The following is a 24,049-nucleotide window of genomic DNA, read 5'->3' as shown; positions in this document are numbered from 1 at the left end:
ATCACGCTTAACGTGAAACCAATGCTGTAGACAAGATGAATCTTTGACAGTACTGGGTGGGAGAGTGTGGACGCCGCTTATTGCTTGCCGGCAATGTAGCAGATGAGGTCAACAACACGGTTGGAGTAACCCATCTCGTTGTCGTACTAATGATTGATTGATTGGAAGAAGAGAGGAGAGTAGATAGGAGAGGACATGTTAGTAATGATGGATGGTTCTTTGACAGGAAAGATGACTTGACTTACCCAGGCAACCAGCTTAACAAAGTTGTCGTTCAAGGAGATACCAGCCTTGGCGTCAAAGATGCAGGAGTGGGTGTCACCAATGAAGTCTGAGGAGACGACCTCATCCTCGGTGTAGCCAAAGAATCTCTTGTACTTGTCGGACTGGGAGGCAGCCTTGAGGACCTGCTTGATCTGATCGTAGGTGGCACCCTTCTCCAATCTGACGGTGAGATCGACGACAGAGACGTCGGCGTTTGGAACACGGAAAGCCATACCAGTGAGCTTTCCGTTGAGGGCTGGGATGACCTTACCGACGGCCTTAGCGGCACCGGTGGAGGCGGGGATAATGTTGCAGTTGGCGGCTCTGCCGGCTCTCCAGTCCTTTCCAGATGGACCATCGACGGTCTTTTGGGTGGCGGTGACGGCGTGGACGGTGGTCATGAGACCCTCAGCAATGCCAAAGTTCTCGTGGATGATCTTGGCCAATGGGGCGAGACAGTTGGTGGTGCATGAGGCGTTGGACAGCACATCGACAGAGTTTACGTAGGTCTCCTCGTTGACACCCATGACGTACATTGGGGCATCAGCAGATGGGGCAGAGATAATAACCTTCTTGGCACCTCCCTTCAAATGAGCACCAGCCTTCTCGGTGGTCAAGAAGATACCAGTGGACTCAACAATGTAGTGAGCACCAACAGATCCCCACTTAATGTTAGCTGGGTCCTTCCTATAATAGTTGATTGATAATGAGTAAGATTGTCGTTAGTGATCAAGTATCGATTGAATGATTGAATTGTATGTTTACATACTCGGCAAAGACGTGGATCTTCTTTCCGTTAACAACGAGGTGTCCCTCGGCATCCTTGTCGACGGTACCCTTGAAACGTCCGTGGACAGAGTCGTAGTGGAACATGTAGATCATGTAGTCAACATCCATGAATGGCTCGTTGACAGCGACGACTTGACAAGCAGGGTTCTCAATTGAAGCACGGAGGACCAAACGACCGATACGACCAAAACCATTAATTCCAACTGGGACGACCATTTTATATGTATATGTATATGTTTATGTAAGTAAGTAATAGAAATATATAACTTATTAATATTATTGATATCTTATTATGTGTATGTATGATTGATTGGTTGGACCAAAAACATTGAATGAGATAGTGGCGTGAGTGAGAGGAAGCATGTTCACTTCAGATCCTCACTCACACAACACACGAATGTATGTGTTGTTCACACCAGACAGGTGAAGCTCATCTTCCTTCCCTTGAGTTCCCACACCCCTCTTATCAAATTAAACCATATTTAATATCGGAATTCAAATTTCCTCACACACAAAACCGAGAGAAGAAGACACAAACAAAGCAATTGTTTATGCTCAAAGCTGCAAAGAATAAGGATTATTCATTACCTAATCAAGCAAGCATGTTGATGATAGGAAGGAAGTAATTCTAATTCTCACAGACACATGTCGGGGCTGAATGTTGTCTGTCTTTGGTTCATTGCAGTCCAAGAACATATATATTCATTCATTTCATATTATATGTTATAATTTTCACTATACTTACTTATTTGTTTGATCGAGTCTTCTTACGAAATAATAATAATTATCTCTCTTCATCGATATTTTAGACTTGAGTGGGCGATAAGAACAACAACAACCCTGACTCAACCCACCACGAACAAGCAAACAAACAATGTGTTGCCAACAACAACAACCTTCACCAAACTAACAACACACCACCATGGTGTGTTTCTTGCCTGATTTAGTGGGGGGGGGGTGGGGGCTAAAGAGTCGACCAATCAAAATTGACATTGACCATAAACGATCACATACCCTTACAAGTAGAGACAACACCGGTATAGTCCATATCATCCATCCACCTCAGCTACCCACCCCATCAATGGTATCAATGTAGTTGTAGTGATAGTAGTTCAAGCATGCAAGGCACCAACATGTCCATTCGTACACCAAACGATCATGATGATTAAGATGATGGATTTTCCCAACCCATTTGTTGTTGGTTGTAGCAATGGTGGTGCTGCAATGAATGAATAATATATGATTGAAGACACTACCAGTGATCACATGTTGGTGGTGGGTTTGGTCCCAAAATGTAGAGAGGGCTGAACCAAACAAAACAATAACTGCTCGCTCTACTACATCATCCTGCTTAACACAAACCTGCCCTGACAAGTCTTTCTTTCTTCCCATCCTATCATCCTTTCATCCATCCTTTCATCCCCTCGTCCCACCAACCCAACCCAACCAACTACAACAACAACAAGTGCACCAACTAACTTCCTCGATCCTTTGGTTTATTTATAAATACAGGACACAGTAGATATCTACCAACTTACTTCCTTGGACCTTGTTGTTTAATCTAACTGGACAGATATTATATAATATTTATTAATTATCAACCATCATCAACCTACAATAGGGAACATACTATCTTTAGAGTTTTTAACCATCATCCTTACCTAACCTATGTCAACAAATCATCATAATAGTTCGTACAATAATAATAACAATACATCATCATCATCAACAATGACATTGTCAACCGCCTCTACTTCTATTGGACATGTCCACGGACCAGGGACATCATCTGACAAATCAATACCAAGCAACTACCAAATTGCCTCTGGTTACCCCATTGGGTCATCTGGTTCCTCCGCCTCTTCCGTGTCTACATCAATGCCTGAGCACAATCACAATGAAATGATGAACAATAATCATCATCATCATCAACATCATAATCCTAACATCGACATTGATAAACAAACAATACCATTCTCTAAATATGTAAGTAAATATATAAATACTATTGATTAAAATGTAACTTACTGATACTTCATCATTGACATAAGTTACCTCCAATTGTTCGACATCAACAACAACTCCAACATCAACAACAACAACAACAACAACAACAACAACAACAATTATTATTACAACAGCAACAACAACAACAACAAATGATTGAAGAACAACCATTATATGTTAATGCTAAACAATATGCAAGGATATTGAAGAGGAGGATTGCAAGAGCAAAGATTGAATCAGAGAGCAAATTGTTAAAGGTTCGCAAGCCCTACCAACATGAGAGTAGACACCAACATGCTTTGAGAAGACTTCGTGGAAATGGTGGCCGATTCCTCACTGCCAAGGAGAAGGAAGAGTTACTAAAGAATGGCTTTGGCAACAATATTAGTGCTGGCAGTAGTATGGAAGATGTTCGTGGTTCATCCTCATCTCCACCTGGCAACTCCTCACCTCCATTCATCGACTCTGCCAACTCAAATGTACTCAAACAACATCAACAACAACATGAACATCATCAACAACACCAGCATCAACAACATCATCAACAACAATATATATCGACTTCATCTAGTGTAAGCGAACTACTTATGAACCCATACCATGTAGGTGGGACGGGTACCATCTCCACAAGGAGTAACAAGTAAAGAACTTGAATAATGTTATGTGTTTATTACGTTCAAGGTAGTAACCTGTCAATGTTACAATAGTATACAAGATGCTCTTGATGACACATACCTGTTGCAGCTGTGAATCCAACATATGCCTCATCGTTATTCTCCAGATTGAGTAGCTCTGCTAGGTTCACCTTGCACTTGATAATGTCAATTCCATCAAAGCCCACTGTCATCTGATGTTCATTTTCAGGAACATAAGGATTGTAGGTGACCACAACATGATGCAACTGATAGTCGTTTAACCTAGCCAGTGGCGTTGCCTGGCCGAGTGAGTACTTATGATCGGCAGAATTGGGCTTGGTTCCATTGGACTGTACTGAGATGTGATTGCTATTGACTTCGCCAAAGTGTCCATGTTGGTATGTGTCAAACTCGATGGCTATGCTATTATCGATGCCATGATAGCCAAGATAACATCCAGCACTTTCGGGTCGGAATGCCTTTGGTCCTTGCTCTGAGTTCTGGATGACAAAGGCCATGCCATCGGCACCGCCGCCCCAACCCCCAGAAGTGCCCAACTTGATGCCAAATCGAGCAATGAAACCAGTTGAGAGAWTGTTTGATCCTTCGGTAGCTCCAGCAGGTTGCATTTGCGCCACCTCTATTCTCGGTGAGCACAAGTATACTCTTTTCACGCCATCCAACAGTCTTGCCAGGAGTCATCTGTCTAGGTATCAATGTGAACATTGGCCAATACTTAGATATTTGTTTGACAAGGTATTTGTTCTTCAAGACTGATAATATGGCTGATGTGTTCCTATTGCCTTCAACATTTGTCCTAGTTGTTGTTGTTGTTGTTGATGTAGTTGATGTTGTTGTTGGAGTCGACTCGACAAGTTGTGAGGTATTATTTAGTATTAGATTGATCATACTATCTTTGGTACCTTTGGCTTTTATTCCAAGACCAACACAAATTTGTCTAATACGATTGATCGACTCTGCTTCCAGACTTTGCTTAGTGTATTTAATCTTCTCCATGTATCTTATCTATTCATGTGACCTTAATCAATGAATATAATACGATCTTTGGTTCAACCCGAACTTTTTCCCTCATTTCGTTTGAGGGAAAAAGTGACATTCGTTTCCAAGTGGGGGGAACACAAAACAGGACCAAGTAAAATGGAACTATTCCAAAGTCTTGGTCTTTAAATTAAAAATAATATTTATGTCAGCCTATGCATGATACAATAGTGTACAAGATGCTCTTGATGATAGTATCCAGTGGCAGCGGTGAATCCAACATAGGCCTCATCGTTGTTTTCCAGTCTGAGTAATTCGGCAATGTTGACTTTGACTTTGAGTAGGTCTGCACCATCAAAGTTCACAGACATCTCTCCTCCTCCTTCTACGTGTGGATTATATGTTAGTATCACATGATGTAATCTATAATCATTCATCTGGACTGATGGTGTAGCGTGACCCAGTGAGTAATCGTGATGGGCAGAGTTGGGCTGAGTTCCATTGGTGTGTAAAGATATATGGTTGCCATTGGGATCGTTACAATCCTGGTTGTAGTATGTGTTGAACTCGATGGCGATACTGTTATCGATGCCTCCATAACCACAATGAGCACCACCACTCTCGGTTTGATATGCGCCTGGTCCATACTTTGAGTTCTGGATGACAAAGGCCATACCATCGGCACTAACACTATAGTTGGGCGTAGATGTGTTCTTTCCCATTCTGATTCCAAATCGAGCGATGAAACCTGTCGAAAGATGCTTGATCCTTGTGAAACTCCAGCAAGTGCCCTGTCTACTACCCGAGTCCGCCGTGAGCATGAGTATGAAAGCATCACGCCATCCAACGCCCCAGCCAGTGGTCAGCTTTGACCCTTTCAAACTAAAGATTGGCATATGTTTGAGAATCAGTTTGAAGAGGTATTTGTTCTTGAAGACTTTGGTGGCAACCTCTGATGCAGGGCCCTCAACAACAACCATTGATGTGTTTGATGATGCAGTTGATGTTGATGATTGTGTGGTTGATGTAGATGACTCCTCTTGAAGAGTGTCTTTTGTGTATTGTGTCCTCTCCATGTATGTTTATATGTAGTGTTTAATGTTTATGATTGAAATCAAACTGAAGTAACACTTTAGGAGAGACTACAGAAATGAGGGAGGAGTCGGAGTGAGGTCAGGGCTTGCCCCCAGGTTTCCAAAACAAATATCCTTTTTTGGTAATGTTCAAACATATGTTTGAAATGATGTAATATACTCCTTGATCACATTGGATTGTAATGTGGAACTCTCTTGATCTACTATGAATCGACCTGGAAATAATACACGCTCAAACAAAGTCTTTGGATGTGTATGGCACTGATCAGTAACATATCAATCAATCAAATCCAGTGAGTGCACCTCTGGAATTGTACTTACATAGTCTGCTTCATCATCAATAAGATCGAGTAGTGGAAGGAAACTGGATGTTTGATCACCATCAATCTTGCTCATTAGTAGTCTTTTCCATTCAGGGACTGGGACAAGTGGATGTCGAGGCGCAATCATTTTGAATAGTGTTGGTAATGAGATGGACTCGTTGTGATACAGGTAGTAGCTTGGTGATGTTCTTGAACCAGGTGCCATCACAGTTTGAATGAATGGTTTGATGAATTGATCGATCGAAGTGATATCCGTGTGTATCCTCTCGTGGACATCTGGGAAGCAACCCAATGCCAGTGATGAACGTATCAGTGAGTCGAGGTAGTTGTGAGCCGTTGATGATCGTGCCATTGAGCATATCATTGCCGGTCTGTGAATGTGTTGGGTTATACCAGACAGTTGCAATTCGGTGTACTTCTGGAGAAGGATGTACTCACACATCCATTTGGTCTGTGCATAAGACCCATAAACCAATGCATCCTCGTCCATTAAATTGATTGTTTCATCAATCTTGATAGATACATGATTGTTGGCTGAGGTTGTTGAACTCCACTTTGATGAGGTCGATAGTAACACTGACAATGTGGATATGTAGTGAAGTGTCACTTGTTTGCGATGGTTGCATAGTTTGAGTACGTTGATCATGCCAACTACATTGTCCAACTCCATCTCGTTGAAGGTCATGCTCATATTTACACGCGCAGCAGCATGAATGATCGATGTGACTTGTGTTGCCAATGCTGTCCAATCGTCATGTGACAAGCCAAGTCGATCAAGTGTGATGTCTCCTTTAACAAATATAACTCTTTCCTTTATCCTATTGAGTGTACTCATCTGATGACTTGGTTCCAACCCAGTGCCAGACAATTGATCATTGATTGATGCCATTGCAGAGTCTGGATTCCTCACAAGTAACACTATCTTTTGATTATGATCATTGTCAATATCATCAATTTGAATGAGTGCATTCAATATGTGTGAGCCAAGGAATCCTGTTCCTCCAGTGATGAGTATAGTCTTGCCAATAGGGAAATGGACGACCCCATCTGGTATGGACCCAGATCCAGTGTGAGCCATTTGTGTGTCAATCAGATGGTCCGCGCGCTCTTTCAACTTCCGAACAGTCTTGCTCCTCTCCTCCTCGATGATTGATGACTCTGTGCCCGGCTGGACTGTCCTTAGCTCATTGGCAATGCGTGTGATTGTTCTGGCAGAGTACACGACCTTTGGTGTGATGTTGCCAATGCCATGTGTTCGACAGAGTTGTATGAATCTGATTGATCCAATTGAGTTTAGACCGCACTGTCCAATGAGATCATCATCCGTTGATACATGACGTAGTAATACGGTTGATATGATTGATTGTAACTTCTTCTCCAACTCTAGCGTGTAGGACAGTGTGGACCATGCTGGCTCGGGCACCGACTCTGGAAGTGGCAGACGACTACGATCAATCTTCTCATTGCTATTCAATGGGAACAGACCATTGGCCATCACAACATAATGTCTTGGTATCATGAATGCTGGAAGTTTGGTCGACAAGTAGTTTGTGATGAGATGCGCCACATATGTTGTGATGTTGTTGGCTGATTCATCGCGATCACCATTGTCGTGACGTGGTTGAACAATGCACGGTGATACCATGATGCTTGGTGTAGCCTGTCTGAGTGCAACGTATCCAACCAGTGTCTTGACATCATGTATTAACTTTGCATCGACCACTGCCTGTTGAACGAGTGGATGCTTTTCGATCACCTTGGATATTTCGTCCAACTCTATTCGCTGTCCATTGATCTTCACCTGGTTGTCAATCCTTCCTCTGAACTCTATGCATCCATCATCCAACATTCGACCCCAGTCGCCTGTCTTAAACATTTTGGGCGATGTGGCGCTGTCCTCCGAGTTGATAAATGGGTCGGGGACAAACGCGGCAATGGTGAGATCATCACGCATGTGGTATCCAAGTGCGACACCTACTCCCCCAATGTATATCTCACCTTCGGTCCCTGGTTGAGTCAATGGGACCAAGGTGGCTGAGTCCAAGAGGTGTAGTTGCATGTGGGGTACTGGACGCCCAATGCTGATGAGGGGTGGTGTTGCTGTTCGCTTGGGGAATGGCAGGAGCGAGGTGCACACAGTAGCCTCGGTAGGGCCATATACGCTCACAAGTCTGATGTGTTGGGTCCATGCATCAATGACATGCTGTGGACATACCTCGCCACCAATGACCACGGTCTCCAATGATGGAACATTGTACTCGACGAGTGATAGCTGAGCCAGGAATGAAGGTGCCAACATCGCCGCCGTGATATTGTTCACACAAAGATAGTTGAAGAATGTTGAAGATGATCCACGTGCGATTGCAGCTTGCTCACTACTCTCTGGAACAACTAGTGTGCAGCCACCAAGTAGTGATGTACCAATCTCACTCAAACATGCATCAAAGCATACCGGAAGTGATTGAAGCAGTCTGCTATGTGACGTCTTGAATCCAAACGATTCAATCTGGGCCTTTAAGAAGTTTGTAATGCCCCTATGCGCGACCAACACGCCCTTTGGCTCGCCAGTGCTTCCAGAAGTGTATATAAGGTATCTAAGATTTCGTGTATGAGTATGCTGTGGTGGGATGGGAGGGAGTCGCTGTACTTACGCGGTGTCATTGGGTTGAGGCGAGTGAGCGATTGGCGCTGGGACATAGTCATCTCTGGATCGGAGACAGCAATCAACACATAGTATGTTGGTTGATGGTGCATTTTTGGTGAGGTGAGTGAGGAGGGGATGATTATGATGTGAATGTTGAATGAGTAGTGTGTTGCAAGATGCATGGTTGAGCATGTAGTTCAATCGTTCGATAGGGAATGATGCATCCAGTGGCAGATAGACATGACCAGACTTTAGTGTAGCAATCAATGATATGACCAATTGGAAAGAGTGTTGTGCAAGTACACCAACAACCATCTCATTATCATTCTTCTTATGATGTGTAGTAACATTAACTACATCATTGATACTATTGGCAATACAATTTGATATAGTATCAAGTTGTGAGAATGTTAAATAATCTCTTTTGAACAAACTATTATCAAAGCATTGTACTACTTGTTGTTGTTGATCTGTCTTCGTTGTCGTCGATGTTGTTGTTGTTGTTGTTGTTATTACACCTTTTGCCAACTCAAGTGCATGAGTATTTGGCACCTGTTTGACTACTTTATCAAAGGCATCAATGAATGATTCATATTGATATATACTACTACTACTAGTACAGTCCATAGTACTACATATAAATGTATAACTTCACCTACCAAGATGCGTGTCAATATCTCAAGATGACTCTTGATTCTACGAGTGTGCCGAATGATTCGAAAATTCAAAGATTGGTGGTGTGGGTGTCCAAGTCATGGGTTTGTTTGGCTTTGGCAACCATTGTGTGTCTTTGGATTCAATTCCAACTCAATTACATGTTGATCAATAGACCAACTACAACTTTGATCATTATTCAAAAGTTATAAATACATCAATAATGTCCAACCTAATATCATCATCAACAAATACAACAAATAATACTAATACAAATATATTATCTAATCAACTTTATCAATTTATTATATAAATCAAACCAGAAATTTAACAATGGTATGTGAAATAAATTTATGAACGAATAATAATAATAATAATAATAATACTAATGATAATTGAAATTTAGTCAACTGGAGTCAAACTTGCAAACAATTGTATGGAGATTTTCGATCAGATGAAGATTCGTCGTCAATATGGAATAGTCTTTTATAAGTTGAACGATGACAATACTCAGATTGTGGTCGAGAAGACTTTACCATATGGATCACCATTCACTACTTTCCTCACCGAGCTACCTCCCACTGAATGTAGATACGTCTTAGTTGACTTTGCCTACACCGAAGAGTCAACCTCCAAGAAGAGATTGGTGTTCGTCTCATGGTAAGTGCTTTATATATTATTAATTAATTAATTATATTAATATTAATTATTTTATTATTACAACATATTTCTAGGTGTCCAGGTACATCAAGTATTAGAAGTAGAATGATATATACTGCTTCAAAGGATGCACTTCGCAAGGCATTGGTTGGTATCCAAACTGAGGTCCAAGGTTGTGATATATCTGAGGTCCAAGAGGAACAATTCCTTGAGAAGATCACGAGGTTGTAGGACTATCCCATCCAATTAAATTCATCTTCATCAACACTTTAGTGTTGTTGATTATTATCCATATTGATTATATTCTGATTGTGGACGTGTATATTCTTCTGATCCAGCTGATGTATGAGTTTGATCATTAACTTTATCAATTTGAACTGAGTACTCTGGTGATGAATATTGAGAATCCATTCCAGGTGTTGAGTTTACAAATTGATCATCCATGACATTTCCAGATGATGATGATATTGGGTCCAAAAATACTGTAGGTTGGGTCTGATGTTGTCTTCTTTTCTTTATACACATTACTACTGTTACAAATATAACTAGTACAAAAGGTAATAATACTGCCACTAATATTATCGCCCATAATGGGAATGTACTATCTTCATTGTAGTTTGGTGAATTATTATTATCGCATTTATCACAGATTTTAACAAATGGAATATAATCATATGTTATTCCATGGTATCCTACACATGTTATAATTGGACCACCTGTTGTCTCATAAATTGGAGGTGATGTACAATTATAATTATTGCCTACACAACATCCATATTCAAAACCTTGAACTACTGATGTTGATATCATCATTATCATCATCGTCATCAACATTATTGTGATCTTCATTATTATCTATTACTATTAATATATATATTAATCTATTTACAAGGTTGTTATAAATGACTTCTTGAAGTGTTTGTGATTGGTGATCACTAAACAAAAGTATGTCGTTCATAAACCAAAGGTTGTTATTTATATTTCAATGGGCACCTGGTCAAAGGTGGAATGATTACATCTATATTTATTTTAGAAAAGTATCTGGTGGTCGCTTGWGATGGTCATTTGCCACCAAATGACCATCAAGCGACCAATAACATTCCCCATCATTCACCACACAATTCCGCACAGCCTCCAATCTGCGCGCCAGATACACAAACACTCCGACACAACACGACCTTGTCCATTGTCCTTGTTTGTCAAGAAGCTGGAGAATGAGGTGTCTAAGGTTGGGCTGGGCTGGAGGACATGATCATGTCAATTCAATTCAAATGGGTGATAATATCAGGGAGAAGAAGATGACATGATGAAGATAGTTTGATTGATTGATTGATTGATTAGATAAGTGACATGATGAAAGGGCAGATTGATTGATTTGGAGGTGTATTTGTATTGTAATTTAGGAAGACAGAGACACATTTATTAGATGATCCTCTAACATGCATGCGCGCTAGATAATTCTAATTATGTAAACGATTTAGAATCTCAATCTCGAGAAGAACCACTTGGACTTGCCGGCCTTGTACCTATTGTGATTTGAAGTTGAGTTGTTTGAGTTGTGATGGTTAGTAAGTGTGGCGACAACAACATGTCTAGAGTCGAGGGGAGTTGAAGTATACATACTTGTCTTGGAAAATCTTCTTTACAGCGTGCTTGGTGGAGACGCGCTTGGCTGGCTTGGCAGACTCCATGGTGACAGAGTCCTTGATACCGTTGAAGGCGCTTTCCTCACGAGTCTCGAAGTTGTAACTGTAATATTGTGAATATGATCATATATACTTGTTAGTCGCTCTGTTGAATGATCTCCTGTATCGCACATATATCCTGTATATCCTGTATCCTAGAGAGAGAGAGAGACTTACCGAGTTGGCATGATGTGGTTGTAGTTGACGACCTTGACGAATGGGGTGATGGAGATTCTCTTCAAGATGGTCTTCCTGTTCATTCTTCTGATGACTCTGCGTGGGTACTTCTCGATACCGGCAACCAGACAGTGGCCATATGGACGCTCCTTGTTTGGCTCATCGAAGGTCTTTACAACAACAGCCTTGCGGCCGGCGTACTTTCCGTTCAAGAGGATGACCAATCTGCCTTGCTTAATGAACTTTTGCATCGTTTGTGTCTGTCTTTCTAACTAACGTGTAAATGGGAAGAGAGGGGCGTAAGAACTTAAAAGATACAGGATGCGTCAATCAAACGAGCTCATGCATCCCAGTCGCGAGTGCATCCTCCACTCCCACACACCTCGCTCCAACATTGTGTGTTTGTTTTTCATCACAAAGATAATTTAAATTAAAAAAATACATTTCATACAAACTTGACGAAGTCCGACTTCTTCAAAACCAATGAAGTTGGGGTCAAGGGCAAGGGTTGATCTTGGTTCATTCATTTGATACATTCATGCAATCACAACAGAAGAAGGAACAGCAACAGCAGCAACGACAGAGACAACCAGAGTTGTTCAGGGATGGTGTAAAAGTCATTGGTGATGGTGCTATTGCTGCACTTAGATCATCTGTGTTGGCAACAGCATCTGTTCATTCTCTGTTGCGATCATCTCTTGGTCCTCGTAGTATGAGTAAACTTATAATAAGTATGATTGATTTGGGAATGAATATATCATTGAGTTGGTACATTGATTGATTGACACCATTTGATGGCCATCGCCAGTTAAGCAACAGCCTCAACAGTTACTGCCGCCCCAGTCCTCCCCACAGACACATACACAAAAGTGTATTTTAACAAATGATGGAGCATCAATATTGAAGAATATACAAGTGGCTCATCCTGCCGCTTCATTACTAGTCGATGTAGCACTATCACAAGATAGGGATGGTATGTTTGATTGATTGATTGGCTACATCACTCACTCACTCATTCACTCACTTAATCAATCAATCACTCTATTCATACATTGGTAGTTGGTGATGGTACTACATCTGTTGTGTTGCTATCATGTGCATTGTTATCTAATTTAGCGATATTGATTGGTAACAACCCATCTATACATTTAACTACATTGGCATCTATGTTGTATGAAGTTGGTCAACTTTGTTTGACAATATTGGATTCGATAGCCATACCCTATGTGGCTGCGGACGACCAAGTCCTATGTAAGATAGCCGGTGTATCATTGGGCACCAAGCACTACTCATATTGGACAAAGAGTTTGATCAATATTGCAATGGCAGCAGTCAGGAACTCAACATCCACTGTTACCGTGGACCTACAATATCAACATGGACACCAAGTCATGGTCGACGTTCACAGTCATATATCCATTGTCAAGCTACAGGCCACAACTGATAGCACGCAAGCCATTGAACAGAGCGAGTACCTCAAGGGCATTGTTGTAATTACAAGCAATCAACCTCATATTCCTCAATCCGGACAGGCCTCAACGGCACCAATATCATGCTGCATCGTCTCTATTGATCTTATGTCCAACAACTCATCAAAGTCGTCCAGGTCAAGGTCAACACTGACACTTACAAGTGAGGCGGACATTGAACGATATGATGCCCGCAAGGATAACATGGTTAGACAACTCTTTCAAAAGATACAACATTTGGGTGTCAACTTGGTATTCTTTAGCAAGGTATGTCTTTGGATCAGTTTGGCTTGATCCAAACATCTCCAGCGTCTTTCTTCCTCAACTTACACATCCTCCATCCCCAGCCCATTCCAGATTACCTCCAACAACTATTAATAATGTCCAACATTGGATTCATTCACAACCTGGACACCAAAGACATTGATAGGATATCCACAATCACCAACTCAATGGTGTTCCAAAGTGTAGGTCAACCAAATCAACCAATCACATTGCATTCCACTTACTCTCACTCACTCAATCAATCAAAGATTGAAGAAATGGACAAGTCATTGCAAGGAAGTGTCCAATCAATATCCTTGCTAGCAAGACATGAGCCATCATATTATGTACATTTGAGGTATGTTGATGGATTGTCCTAAAGAGTGTCAACCGTTCATTACTAACTCGTCTCCCTTTGAATAGCACTGACGATACAATCTACTCAACAATTGTACTTAGAGGACCATCTTTGGATATTGTTGACGATTTGGAGATTGGAATGATCGATGCTTTGTTCTTGCTAAAGTCATCGGTGGAAGCTCCACCACGGGTTGTGTATGGAGGTGGAGCTTGTGAGATGGCCCTGTCAACACGGCTCACAAGACATGCCACGTCCAACAACCTTGTTGGTTGGAAGCGTGATGTTTGTCTCGCACTTGCCGAGACACTCACATCCATACCCTCGATACTTGTTGCCAACTGTCAAGGACTGGATCCACTCGAGGTCATTGCTCAGCTCACATTCCTACATTCAGCCAACGACTATGCTGTCGAGTCTACCAAATGGGGCGTGAATGGATGGACTGGAAAGCCCGCTGACATGGAGCTCATGGGCATAGTTGAGCCAGTAGTTCTCAAGAGGTCGATCATCAACACTGTCATCGAGTCATGCATAACTTTACTGCGAATAGATACGATTGTAGCATCGTAGTTTACTTTACTTTAGTTTAGTTTAGTTGGATTCGGAGAGCACGCCACTGATCTTTGGATAGAGATGTGGATGCTCGACGATGAAGTTGCGATAGTAGAGTAGGACGATCAAGGGCTGACCCAACACGATGCTGAACCAAAAGACGACGTTGCCAATGGTCTTGCCATTCATCAAGTTCTTGGTCAACACGATAAGGATCATCTGGCTGGCAATGCCCAGGAAGCCCCACAACTTGATCGTCTGGAAGGGCACACTGATGACCAGCTCATGGAAGACGGCCGACACAAAGAAGCACATGAAGTAGCCCCAGTGCTTGGACCAGCCCCTTCTGCGCATTGGTGTGTAGATGATCACCACCATCCAGTGATGCACTGGCATGTTCCAAGTGCGCCAGAAGTAGTCCAAACCAGTGCTGTTCCACCAGTCCCTGTAGAACTCGCGGTCTCCAAACCTCGTCAACTCTGCGCAAATGTTAAGATAGAGATGGAAGAACACGTAGAAGCCCAGCAGCCATACGTATAAATTGGGAAGCTAATGTAGTGGATGTGATTGATTGAGTCAGCAGTTGGTCGACCAATCAGTAGGACGGGCTTCAACAACATACCGAGAGTTTCATAACTCGCTCGACAATTCGGACAAAGTCATACTGCTCCATTGGCTTGACACTGTTCTCCACCAGTGGCACCATGTACTGCTCGACCATCCAGAAGATTAGTGCAGACAAGAATACAGCCTCAATGATTCTCCTCAACATAAACAGCTTTCTGATGCGTGGCGATCTTGGGTAGCTTAGCTGATAGACCAATGTTGGTACGAACATGTACCAGTAGATGTCTGCGTAAAGGAGGTAGTTTGTTAGTGTTTGGTGCCAGACATACACATCGATCAAGTCTCGACAACTTACTTGTTAGAGTGATGTTGTTTGGGTATTGCTCGGGATCGGTGACACCATCGAACTTCTTGTTGTCTGGATGCAAATGTCGTTGTTTGTTGTTCTCATAGTGATAGGATACTATCTTCATGCTTAGTATGCAGACGGTAATCATCACAATGATGCCAGACACTGGATTTGGTGTCAGGTATACTATTGATGCAGTTGGAATAGTGATCAATCCGGTGCAATTGATGATCCTCATCATCACAAAGAAGGAAGGTGGTAGCATCTTATTGGCTGCGCCCTTCTCCACAAAGTATGCCAACAGTATATAGATGTTCATACCTGTGTATATGCGTGTGTGCCTCATGTTAGCGGGTATCCTGGACACTAATCACAACTCAATCATCACTTACTTAGTGCAATGACTAAGCCTGGCCATCTATGCCATTCCGATATCTGTAGCAATCCAAGGTCTATCCTGATGCCATATGTCAGATGATTGAGTATCACCAGTCTGAAGCTTGTAAGTATCTAGGTTGGGATGAATGTTAGTTGGTTTGTTAATGGGTCGAGTGGATGATGGATTAACATACTAGGAGAAGAACCATCAAGTTGAAGAATCCTCTATAGCTGGCACCAGTAGATTCACTGCTCAGGAGGGATGGCCTAAGAGCGTAAAGTCCAGCCTCTCTGGGAAGGGATGCTGTAGTACCCCTGCCAGTGGCAACTGGTGTGGCAACGACAGGCTTGGTCACTTGAGCTTGTAGTTGAGGTTGAGCAACCTGAGTGGTTCCAATCTTGGTATTGTTGTTGTCAGATACTCGAACAGTTGGTCTTATATGGTAGTGTGTTGTTGTGGTCGAGTTCGTTGGCTTCTTCAAGAAGAACTCAGAGTCAGACTCGGACTCGGTATCCGAGGTTGAACGCTGTGGCGCATTGATTCTTGATTGATTGCGATCCATCTTTTTAACCTCGTGCGAGATGAATCTATTCCTAACACGCTCTATTTCCAGCTCCTTAGCCAACACTCCATTGTTCATCTTTGGCTTGGCTTGGTTGGTAACAGGTGTGGCACCAGCATGACCACTTGAAGGTGTCTCAACAACTTGTTGGTTGGCTGTTGTTATAGGTTCCATATTCTATCTGATTGTTTGATTATCTCTATGTTTGGTTGAAGAGATAGTGGTGATGGAGTGAATGAATGCAGCTACACATGAATGTGGCTCATAAGTATAAAACAAGGCTAACCAAGACATTGGTCAATCAAGTGTGACACTCAACCCAATATGGAGCAAAGTATTGGGATAATAGAACGCCAAATCAAGCAAAGAAGTATGATTAGTCAATCAAAATCAACTCGGGTTTAAATCGATGATCAGAACTGAGTGGAGTGTGTGGAAGGGTCGCATGCCCATAAAAGTAGATTGATGTTGTTGTGTTGCCCAACAAAAGGACAATCGGGGGGTTTTTTGATCATCACAAACTAGCACCTCTTGGCGGTACCCACCTTGCAGGGCCTGTTGTTGTGATAATGTTATGTAATGTATGTAGTGTATTATGTGTGTGTTTGGGTTACGCCTTTAGTTTCTTCGATGGGTCGATGAGAAGCGGAAGGTTGCTGGACTCGGCTTGTTGTTTCCATACGTAGCCGTTCATTGCTTTCTGCAGCTGCGAAGGCAGGGGGTCGGGAGACAAGTCGTCTGGCTCGAACGACTCGAGCAACTTCTTGATCTGTGCCAGGTTGAGGCGTTGGAAGATAGGCTTGATGGCCTCAATGTCCACAAACACGGCCTTGTCAATGACAAACAGGTTGGACACCTCCAATGAAGAGTCTAGCTGTTCACTGACAGTCTTGAAGCTGGTCTGCGAGCACCACTCCTTTAGACGTGACACGCCCATCTTAACCTTGAATCCCATCGTCGCTCTACAAACACTTTGTGTCTGCAAGAAGTGATTGGTGATCTGTGCGTTGATAAAGTAGAATGTTTGGCTGAGGTGTCATCGGAGTTAGGTCAGTCATTCAGTCATTCGGGCTCGAGCCAGCAATGGTTGGGTCGTTAAATTGTACACATACTTTAGGAGTTGGTTGGAGAGCTTCTGGCATACCTTGCCCTCATCCAAGAAGAAGAGAATTGAATCCAGGATCATAAACAGGTTGTTGATGGTGATGGCGTTGGATTTGGTTGTTCCCATTGTTGTCTTGTGCAATGACTTCTGATCCAAGATGATGCTGTCTGGACTAAAGATCGATGGTATCAATATCTTCTCGATTTTCTGGAAGTAGTAGAAGTGATTAGTAATTGTTTGGAACGACAGGCCAGGCCATCGATCAATGCATATACATACAGACTCGATAATTGATATCAGCTTGCCATAGATGTTGAGTACAAGCGATTGAAGATCCCTGACGAATGAGCCTCCTGACTCTGTGGAGGGAGCTGCGAATGATGATACATAGATCTCAATGCCAGAGATGGTTGGATCGGCTGATTGTGGACACAACGCATTCTGGTGTAGCTTTTGAAGTATGTGCACTACTGTTGAGAACCAATAACAGATGACCTTGCAATCGCTGCCTGACCTCAGGAATGACTTCTCCAGTGCATGGACAATCTTAGAGAGCATCTTATGATTGTCAACGTTGGACACGCCACCGATCGAGTCGATCATTTGCCAGACACTGGCACCACAGTATGGTACATTGTTGCGATCAAAGTCCAGCTCGGGCCAGTAGATGCAACTCTCAATGTTCCTCAAATCCTCCAAATCCTTGCGAGTGCTGTCGTCGACGCCATTGAGCTTGGGTGATGATGGTGTCACTGTGGCGGCCACAGCAACCGAAGACGCTGCTGCCACAGCCTCTGCGGCCTCTGCCTTGGCCTGCTGCAGTTGCTGCTTCAACTGGTCAGAGTCCTTGATCAACTCGCTGTACTTATGGCCAACAGTGTCGATCTGCTCCTTCAAATCGATGTTGCTCTTGCGCTCGCTGTCTCTCTCATTCTTTAGTATCTTGACTTGCTCCTTAAGGTTGTCCAACTCGCCCGTGTTGATCACTGGTGATGTTGGCGCGACTACAGCGGCAGCAGCAGCAGCAGCAGCCGTGGCCGTTGCAGCAGCGGCAGTTGCAGCTTGTAGCTTCTCACTGAGATCCTTGTTTTCTTGCTCAAGTGATTGAACAGACTCCTCCAGTTTGACCTTTTCCTCGATATGCTCGTCATCCTTGGACTCGAGCTCCTCCTTCAGATCTCTGATCTTCTCCTTGTACTTGTCGATCTTGGCCTTGAGCTCCTCGACGTCCTCCTCATCGCTGTCGCTGTCGTGATGCTTCTCGCTCTTGTCGTTGGCGGCCTCCAACTGCTCCTCCAGACTGGCGATGGTGTCGGTGGCTTGGCTTAACTTCTCCTCGGTGGCATCCCTCTCGATGGTGAGTGCATCCACATTCTTTTGCAGTTGCTCCATCAATGATTGATAGTCATGCACGACCTCCTCCTTCTTTGACGTGTCCTTCTTGTAGTCCTCGATCTGCTCCTTGAATCCATCAATCTCCTCCTTGTAGATGACGGTCTCTTGCTGCAGCAGCTCCACCTTCTTCTTGAGCTCCTGGATCCTGGCTGCCTGGTCCTCGATGGTCTGGTCCTTGTCACTCTGGAGATCCTGCTGCTTCCTGCGCTCCAGGTCCTCCTTGAGCGTGGCATAGTCGACCTCGAGCTCGTCGTTCTTGTCCTTGATGGTGTTGAGCTCCTCAAAGTACTTGTCCTTTTGTCGCTTGGAGGTCTCGAGCTCCTCGGTCAGGACCTCAATCCTCTCGTTGAGCTCACTCAACTCGCCAGTCTGCTCGCTTGACGCATTGTTCAGCTTCATGTTGAGGGTCTCGATTGACTTCTCCATCTCCTCATTCTCATTCTTTAGCTTCCTGTTCTGTTCGCTCATCTCAGTAAGCTCCTCCTTGTGCCTGCTCTCTGCCTCGCTTTGTTCGTTAGCCGACTTGGTGCTGAGCTCGTCGATCTGGCTCTGCAGCTCCTTCTCGCGGTTGGCATGTTCGGTGGCCAACTTGGCGATCTCATCCTTCTGCACCTCCAGCCTTTGATTGAGCAACTCGACCTCATCCTCAGCGGCGTTGGTCTCTGTTTGTCGTCGGGCCTGTGTATCGTTGAGCTCGCTGAGCTTCTCGGTGAGGTCGTTCACCTCCTTCTTGAGCGACTCGCATTGGTCCACTGACTGCTGGCGCTCGACCTCAATGTCCTTGACCTTGTCGCGCAATGCCAGGTAGTCAGCCTCCTGCGAGTTGAACTTGCCGACCTCCTCAGCATTGACGAGAAGCTGTTTCTCCAGATGCTTGATCTGCTCCTCAAAGTTGCTGATGTCCTGGTTCTGACGGGTGACCTCGCCAGAGAGCGCGTTGGACTTGAGTCTCTCCTCTTCCAGTAGCAAGAAAGTGCTCCTGCCCTCATCTTGCAGACGATCGGCGCTCTGTTTGGCGGCGGTGAGTTCCTCCTCGAGTTTTGAAATGGCAGCCTTGGCCTCGTCATCATGCTGTTGCTTGGCCGCATCGTGTTGTGCTGTGGCTTGCTCCGCGGCAGTCTCCAGCTCATGTACACGTGACTCGAGTGTCTTCTTCTCGCCCTGCTCGCGTTCAACATTAGACTTGAGGGTGAGAATCTGTTCCTGCAGCATGGTCAGATCGTTCATGCCCTTGGCATTCTGATTCTTCTCCATCTCCAAGTTATCTTCGACGGCCTTCTTGTCCTTCTCGAGCCTGTCGATCTGCATGTGGAGCTGCTCTATCTCCTTGCTGTTGTCTGGTTGCTGCTGTTGTGGCTGAGGTTTGACTGCAGCGGCCTTCTTGAGCTCCTCCACCTTGTCATCGCGTTCCTTGGTCACCTTTGCGAGGTCACCCTTTAGTGACTTGACCTTCTTCTTGTACTTCTTGAGTTTGGCGTCAGCAGAGACGTCGCCCTTTGACTCCTTGGTTGGTGTGGCAATTGGTGTTATTGTTGTTGTTGTGATTATTGGTATTGGTGATGGTGATGGTGCGGTCGCAGCTGTGGTCGTGGTGGTTGTGCTGGTGGCTGGAGTTGCTGGAATGGATTGTCTGGGCGTCAATGAACCAGCACTATCCGACGAAGACAGATTGCTCTCCCTCCTGCTCAGAGTAGCAGCATCTGATGGCTTAAGCGTCGATACTCCTGATGTGGATGTAACAGTGTCCTCTTCAAAGCTGACCTCCTCCTCTCCCTACATTATATTAATGGTTAGTCGTGTTACCTAGCTAGTACCTGTCGATAACATTGGAGCACATACATCAGAGTCATGTTCACTTGTTGGATTGAGGTCGGTCTCATCGGGATCACTGTGATCAGTCTCTGTTTGGAGGAAGTACTCCTGTCCATCCAATTGTACAGCCTTCTTGCCAAGTTGTTCAAGGATCTCCTTATGGTTTGGATCGTTGGCCTTGACAACAGTCTTGCCATTCATCTTAAGTAATGTAGCTTGGAATGATATCTAAAGTTCATGATTGAGTGAGTGAGTTGTTGGACCTGCCTGGTATCAAGTCATCACTCTCTGGTACTTACAGTCAACATTGGTGATGACTTTGACTTCTCATTGATGGGGAAAGGCTTTGATCGCTCAGTCTTGGCTTCAGCATAATGAGCCAAGTCCACCTCGAATGAGCTTATGCTAGACACATGCTTCTTTCCCTTCTTCTCTTCCTTCTCCTATAATTCATTTGATTGATTGATTGAGCATTAGTGAGTGATTGAAAGTACTCATCAATCAATCAATCAAACATACCTCAGACACAGTGAACTTGATCTTCTTTGATTGATAGACTCCCTTCTTGTCTTTGACTAGCGAGGCATCCAATGTGAAGCTTTGATCAAAGACTGCCGAACCGTTGCTCACTGGGATCTTGTTTGAATCGCCATGGTTCTCACTCTTCTTGCCTCTCTTCCATGATACAAATACACTTCCTGTTGTTGTCTTTGGCAAACCTTCAAGTTTACCAATCTTTATCTGATACTGTATCTTTATAGTATCTTTATTAGCGGCCTTGAATAGGCCTGATGCTCCCCTTTGCATCTCTCTCTCTCTCTCTTACAATATATATATATAACTTATATGTATATATCAATATGAAGTAATAAACTAAAACTAAACTAATTCAAATAATGCATCGATCATGGTGAACCCTGGTGAAGTCGTGTGCGATCGTGGGTTGATTAATTTGAAGGGAAGTTCAACTTTTTAAATTGACAACAATGGGCTGGTCGCGAGAGTGGAGACGAGGGAGGAGAGGCGAGTGGACATGGATTGATCATCCAAGTCAAGTCTTGGGTATGTGGTCGATGATCGTCATAAAAGTCATTCTGAGATAGAACCATTCCACTCCATTCCAATCTTGCAATGAATGAATGAATGAATGAACTATGAATCCTCTTGCTCAATGAACTCATTGAGGTTCATGAATACAGCAGGTGGGCCAGCATTGTTCACAATGACTTCGTTGACGACAACCTTTACCTGTCTGACTATCTTCTCCAAGACAGGTGTTGAGGGCTTATTACAATGGACTGATGGGTTGGGGAGAGCATTGTTAGTACGAGGCCAAGGGTAAGGTCCATCATCACAATCACGATCCACACTTACCTAGTAGGGCACAGTTTAGATCGTTTACAATTGGTTCTCTTCGTTCGATGTGCAGCAGATGCGACACGGGACTGGTGTAGGGATCCTGGTAGGCGATGAGAGAGAACACTTCCCTCAGACTGCTTTCATACTCCTCCGACTCCTGAGCGAACCTGTACAACTCCTTCTGGCCGAATGCCATCGTGTCCTCGATTGGCTCCGACTTGATCATCTCTATAAACTTCTGGCAATGTAGTTTAAAGAGTATATCCCGCCTCTTATTCAAAAAGTCTGGATACAATCTATTCAACTCTGCCGTCACCTTGTCAATATCGCCTTTGAGTAATAGTTCTGATATCCCTATATGTTCATTGATTGATTGATTGTCATTGAGGGTAAGTACATGTTTGATTGATTGATCGGATGATTGAATGATCCTTACTCTGCCTGTTCTTTATATCATCTAGTTGTAGGTCAAGGTTGTTGTCGTTGGTACCTGTGGCCTTGGCAAAGAGCTTGACGGTCTCGGGATAGCCATGATGCATGAGATAGCCTAGTACGAGCTGAGATGAGGTCATCTCCTCGTTGATGGTGGGCGTCGCCTGAAGGCTCTTGAATATCTTTAGCTTCTCCTCTTTGAACACTTGGCTAATCTCAAAGACGAAGGGCTTCTGACCAAAGTTGACCTCGATTGATTCGCCCGATGTGCGCAGTCCAACGCACGGATATAATGTCAGGCCCTTGATATCGTTTGCTGCCTCTGCCAGAGGCACTCCATTCTTTGTAAAGAATATAGTGTTGTTGATAAAGTTGACGCAGCATCCAACTATATCGTTGGTCGTGTATGTTGGTCCATATGCCTTGCCTGCGCCTGCGCCCTTGAATAAGTTGCCATCGTCCCCATGATATCTAAGTCATCGGGTCAGTGCGTGCGTCTGTTAGTGAGTGTGTCGTGTCGCGCCAATGTCCATCTTGGCTCATCTTACCCATAAGAGTTCTTCTCCCAACCTGGAAGCCTTGATAGTAACATGTTCTGTGGACATACTCCAATGCCTATGTATCCATCTTTGCCCTTGCTAATGACTTTGGTCTCGAAATAGAAGATGCCACATGCAGAGGGGATGGGCCGGTTCGATCGCACAAGTCCCGCTTCATTGCCATCCTTGCTCGTGGGACGATAGGTGACGCGCAGTAGACTGCTGTTCAGCTCGAGATGTGTAGACTTCTCCTTCTCCTTTGGACTCCAACTTGTGGGCAGTTCAAGTAAGTGCATAAAAGGACCATAGTAAGCGGCACATGTATTACGCTGTTGATCATCATCATCGGTCATCAATGAATCGACCATTGACACATCCTTTGAATGTGTTGACATTATGTATTGCTTCTTCTTCTGCGCTCTTTCTAAAGTGTTTGTTTGATATTGATGTTCTTTGTTGTCTGTTATTGTTGTTATTGTTGTTGTTGATGCTAGATAGATGATGACTGATTGACTGATTGACTGATTGCTTGAGTGTAATGGATGTTGTTCTTAATTATAGTGTGAATAATAATGTCAAGTATATCTTGGTATTTACAATGAGAAGGAGTATCTGATCTTCTCTCTTTTCCTTAACAATATCTATCTATCTCACACTCTATATATGTATATATTATCTGTACAGGTACAACAATGTTATGAACTAACACACAATCATTCACTTTATTGACTTTCTGCTTCAAATTCAAAGTTGATCATCAAACAACTCAAGTAAGAGACACATCCTGTGTACTACTATAACAGATAATAATAATTAATAATCATAACAATAATAAGGATCATTAATATCAAAGATATCAATCAATGATGGTGGATAGAGATTCTCTCAATTCAAATTGAATCCATCATACATTGATTACTATTAACTTGATATTGATTCATTTGTATCTCTCTTATCATCATCCATTCCATCT

The 24,049-nt window shown here is 43.5% G+C and overlaps 11 protein-coding genes across 11 annotated transcripts; 3 read left to right on the top strand and 8 right to left on the bottom strand.

Moving 5' to 3' along the window:
• Positions 1-77: 77 nt before the first annotated feature.
• Positions 78-1,269, bottom strand: SAMD00019534_065960 (hypothetical protein; the record flags this gene model as incomplete). Its single annotated transcript, XM_012898416.1, has 3 exons — positions 78-146; positions 246-951; positions 1,034-1,269. The coding sequence occupies 3 exons, from the start codon at positions 1,267-1,269 to the stop codon at positions 78-80; spliced, it is 1,011 nt and encodes a 336-aa protein (XP_012753870.1).
• Positions 1,270-2,721: 1,452 nt separating this feature from the next.
• On the top strand, positions 2,722-3,704 carry SAMD00019534_065950 (hypothetical protein; the record flags this gene model as incomplete). Its single annotated transcript, XM_012898415.1, has 2 exons — positions 2,722-3,039; positions 3,105-3,704. The coding sequence occupies 2 exons, from the start codon at positions 2,722-2,724 to the stop codon at positions 3,702-3,704; spliced, it is 918 nt and encodes a 305-aa protein (XP_012753869.1).
• Positions 3,705-3,736: 32 nt separating this feature from the next.
• Positions 3,737-4,213, bottom strand: SAMD00019534_065940 (hypothetical protein; the record flags this gene model as incomplete). Its single annotated transcript, XM_012898414.1, has 1 exon — positions 3,737-4,213. One exon carries the CDS (start codon positions 4,211-4,213, stop codon positions 3,737-3,739), a length of 477 nt encoding a protein of 158 aa, XP_012753868.1.
• Positions 4,214-4,897: 684 nt separating this feature from the next.
• Positions 4,898-5,674, bottom strand: SAMD00019534_065930 (hypothetical protein; the record flags this gene model as incomplete). Its single annotated transcript, XM_012898413.1, has 1 exon — positions 4,898-5,674. One exon carries the CDS (start codon positions 5,672-5,674, stop codon positions 4,898-4,900), a length of 777 nt encoding a protein of 258 aa, XP_012753867.1.
• A 526-nt stretch (positions 5,675-6,200) lies between these two features.
• Positions 6,201-9,070, bottom strand: SAMD00019534_065920 (hypothetical protein; the record flags this gene model as incomplete). Its single annotated transcript, XM_012898412.1, has 3 exons — positions 6,201-6,482; positions 6,635-8,705; positions 8,763-9,070. 3 exons carry the CDS (start codon positions 9,068-9,070, stop codon positions 6,201-6,203), a joined length of 2,661 nt encoding a protein of 886 aa, XP_012753866.1.
• A 745-nt stretch (positions 9,071-9,815) lies between these two features.
• Positions 9,816-10,300, top strand: SAMD00019534_065910 (hypothetical protein; the record flags this gene model as incomplete). Its single annotated transcript, XM_012898411.1, has 2 exons — positions 9,816-10,069; positions 10,144-10,300. Coding segments are annotated over 2 exons (411 nt in total), but the record flags the coding sequence as incomplete, so codon positions are not given.
• Positions 10,301-11,546: 1,246 nt separating this feature from the next.
• On the bottom strand, positions 11,547-12,182 carry SAMD00019534_065900 (hypothetical protein; the record flags this gene model as incomplete). Its single annotated transcript, XM_012898410.1, has 3 exons — positions 11,547-11,595; positions 11,693-11,818; positions 11,932-12,182. The coding sequence occupies 3 exons, from the start codon at positions 12,180-12,182 to the stop codon at positions 11,547-11,549; spliced, it is 426 nt and encodes a 141-aa protein (XP_012753864.1).
• Positions 12,183-12,469: 287 nt separating this feature from the next.
• On the top strand, positions 12,470-14,595 carry SAMD00019534_065890 (hypothetical protein; the record flags this gene model as incomplete). The annotated part of the gene is made up of 6 exons (XM_012898409.1): positions 12,470-12,641; positions 12,740-12,904; positions 12,991-13,667; positions 13,748-13,867; positions 13,934-14,022; positions 14,124-14,595. The coding sequence occupies 6 exons, from the start codon at positions 12,470-12,472 to the stop codon at positions 14,593-14,595; spliced, it is 1,695 nt and encodes a 564-aa protein (XP_012753863.1).
• A 21-nt stretch (positions 14,596-14,616) lies between these two features.
• Positions 14,617-16,608, bottom strand: SAMD00019534_065880 (hypothetical protein; the record flags this gene model as incomplete). The annotated part of the gene is made up of 5 exons (XM_012898408.1): positions 14,617-15,126; positions 15,200-15,429; positions 15,500-15,814; positions 15,886-16,003; positions 16,066-16,608. 5 exons carry the CDS (start codon positions 16,606-16,608, stop codon positions 14,617-14,619), a joined length of 1,716 nt encoding a protein of 571 aa, XP_012753862.1.
• A 436-nt stretch (positions 16,609-17,044) lies between these two features.
• Positions 17,045-21,553, bottom strand: SAMD00019534_065870 (hypothetical protein; the record flags this gene model as incomplete). The annotated part of the gene is made up of 6 exons (XM_012898407.1): positions 17,045-17,462; positions 17,547-17,746; positions 17,819-20,707; positions 20,774-20,974; positions 21,046-21,189; positions 21,266-21,553. 6 exons carry the CDS (start codon positions 21,551-21,553, stop codon positions 17,045-17,047), a joined length of 4,140 nt encoding a protein of 1,379 aa, XP_012753861.1.
• Positions 21,554-21,898: 345 nt separating this feature from the next.
• Positions 21,899-23,471, bottom strand: SAMD00019534_065860 (hypothetical protein; the record flags this gene model as incomplete). Its single annotated transcript, XM_012898406.1, has 4 exons — positions 21,899-22,044; positions 22,121-22,459; positions 22,542-23,008; positions 23,086-23,471. 4 exons carry the CDS (start codon positions 23,469-23,471, stop codon positions 21,899-21,901), a joined length of 1,338 nt encoding a protein of 445 aa, XP_012753860.1.
• Between the last annotated feature and the right edge of the window lie 578 nt (positions 23,472-24,049).

Source organism: Acytostelium subglobosum, assembly GCF_000787575.1.
Source record: "Acytostelium subglobosum LB1 DNA, scaffold: scaffold12, whole genome shotgun sequence".
In the NCBI taxonomy this organism is placed as follows: domain Eukaryota; phylum Evosea; class Eumycetozoa; order Acytosteliales; family Acytosteliaceae; genus Acytostelium; species Acytostelium subglobosum.
Note: the sequence above shows the minus strand (reverse complement) of the source record. Positions and strands in the feature narration are given on the sequence as shown.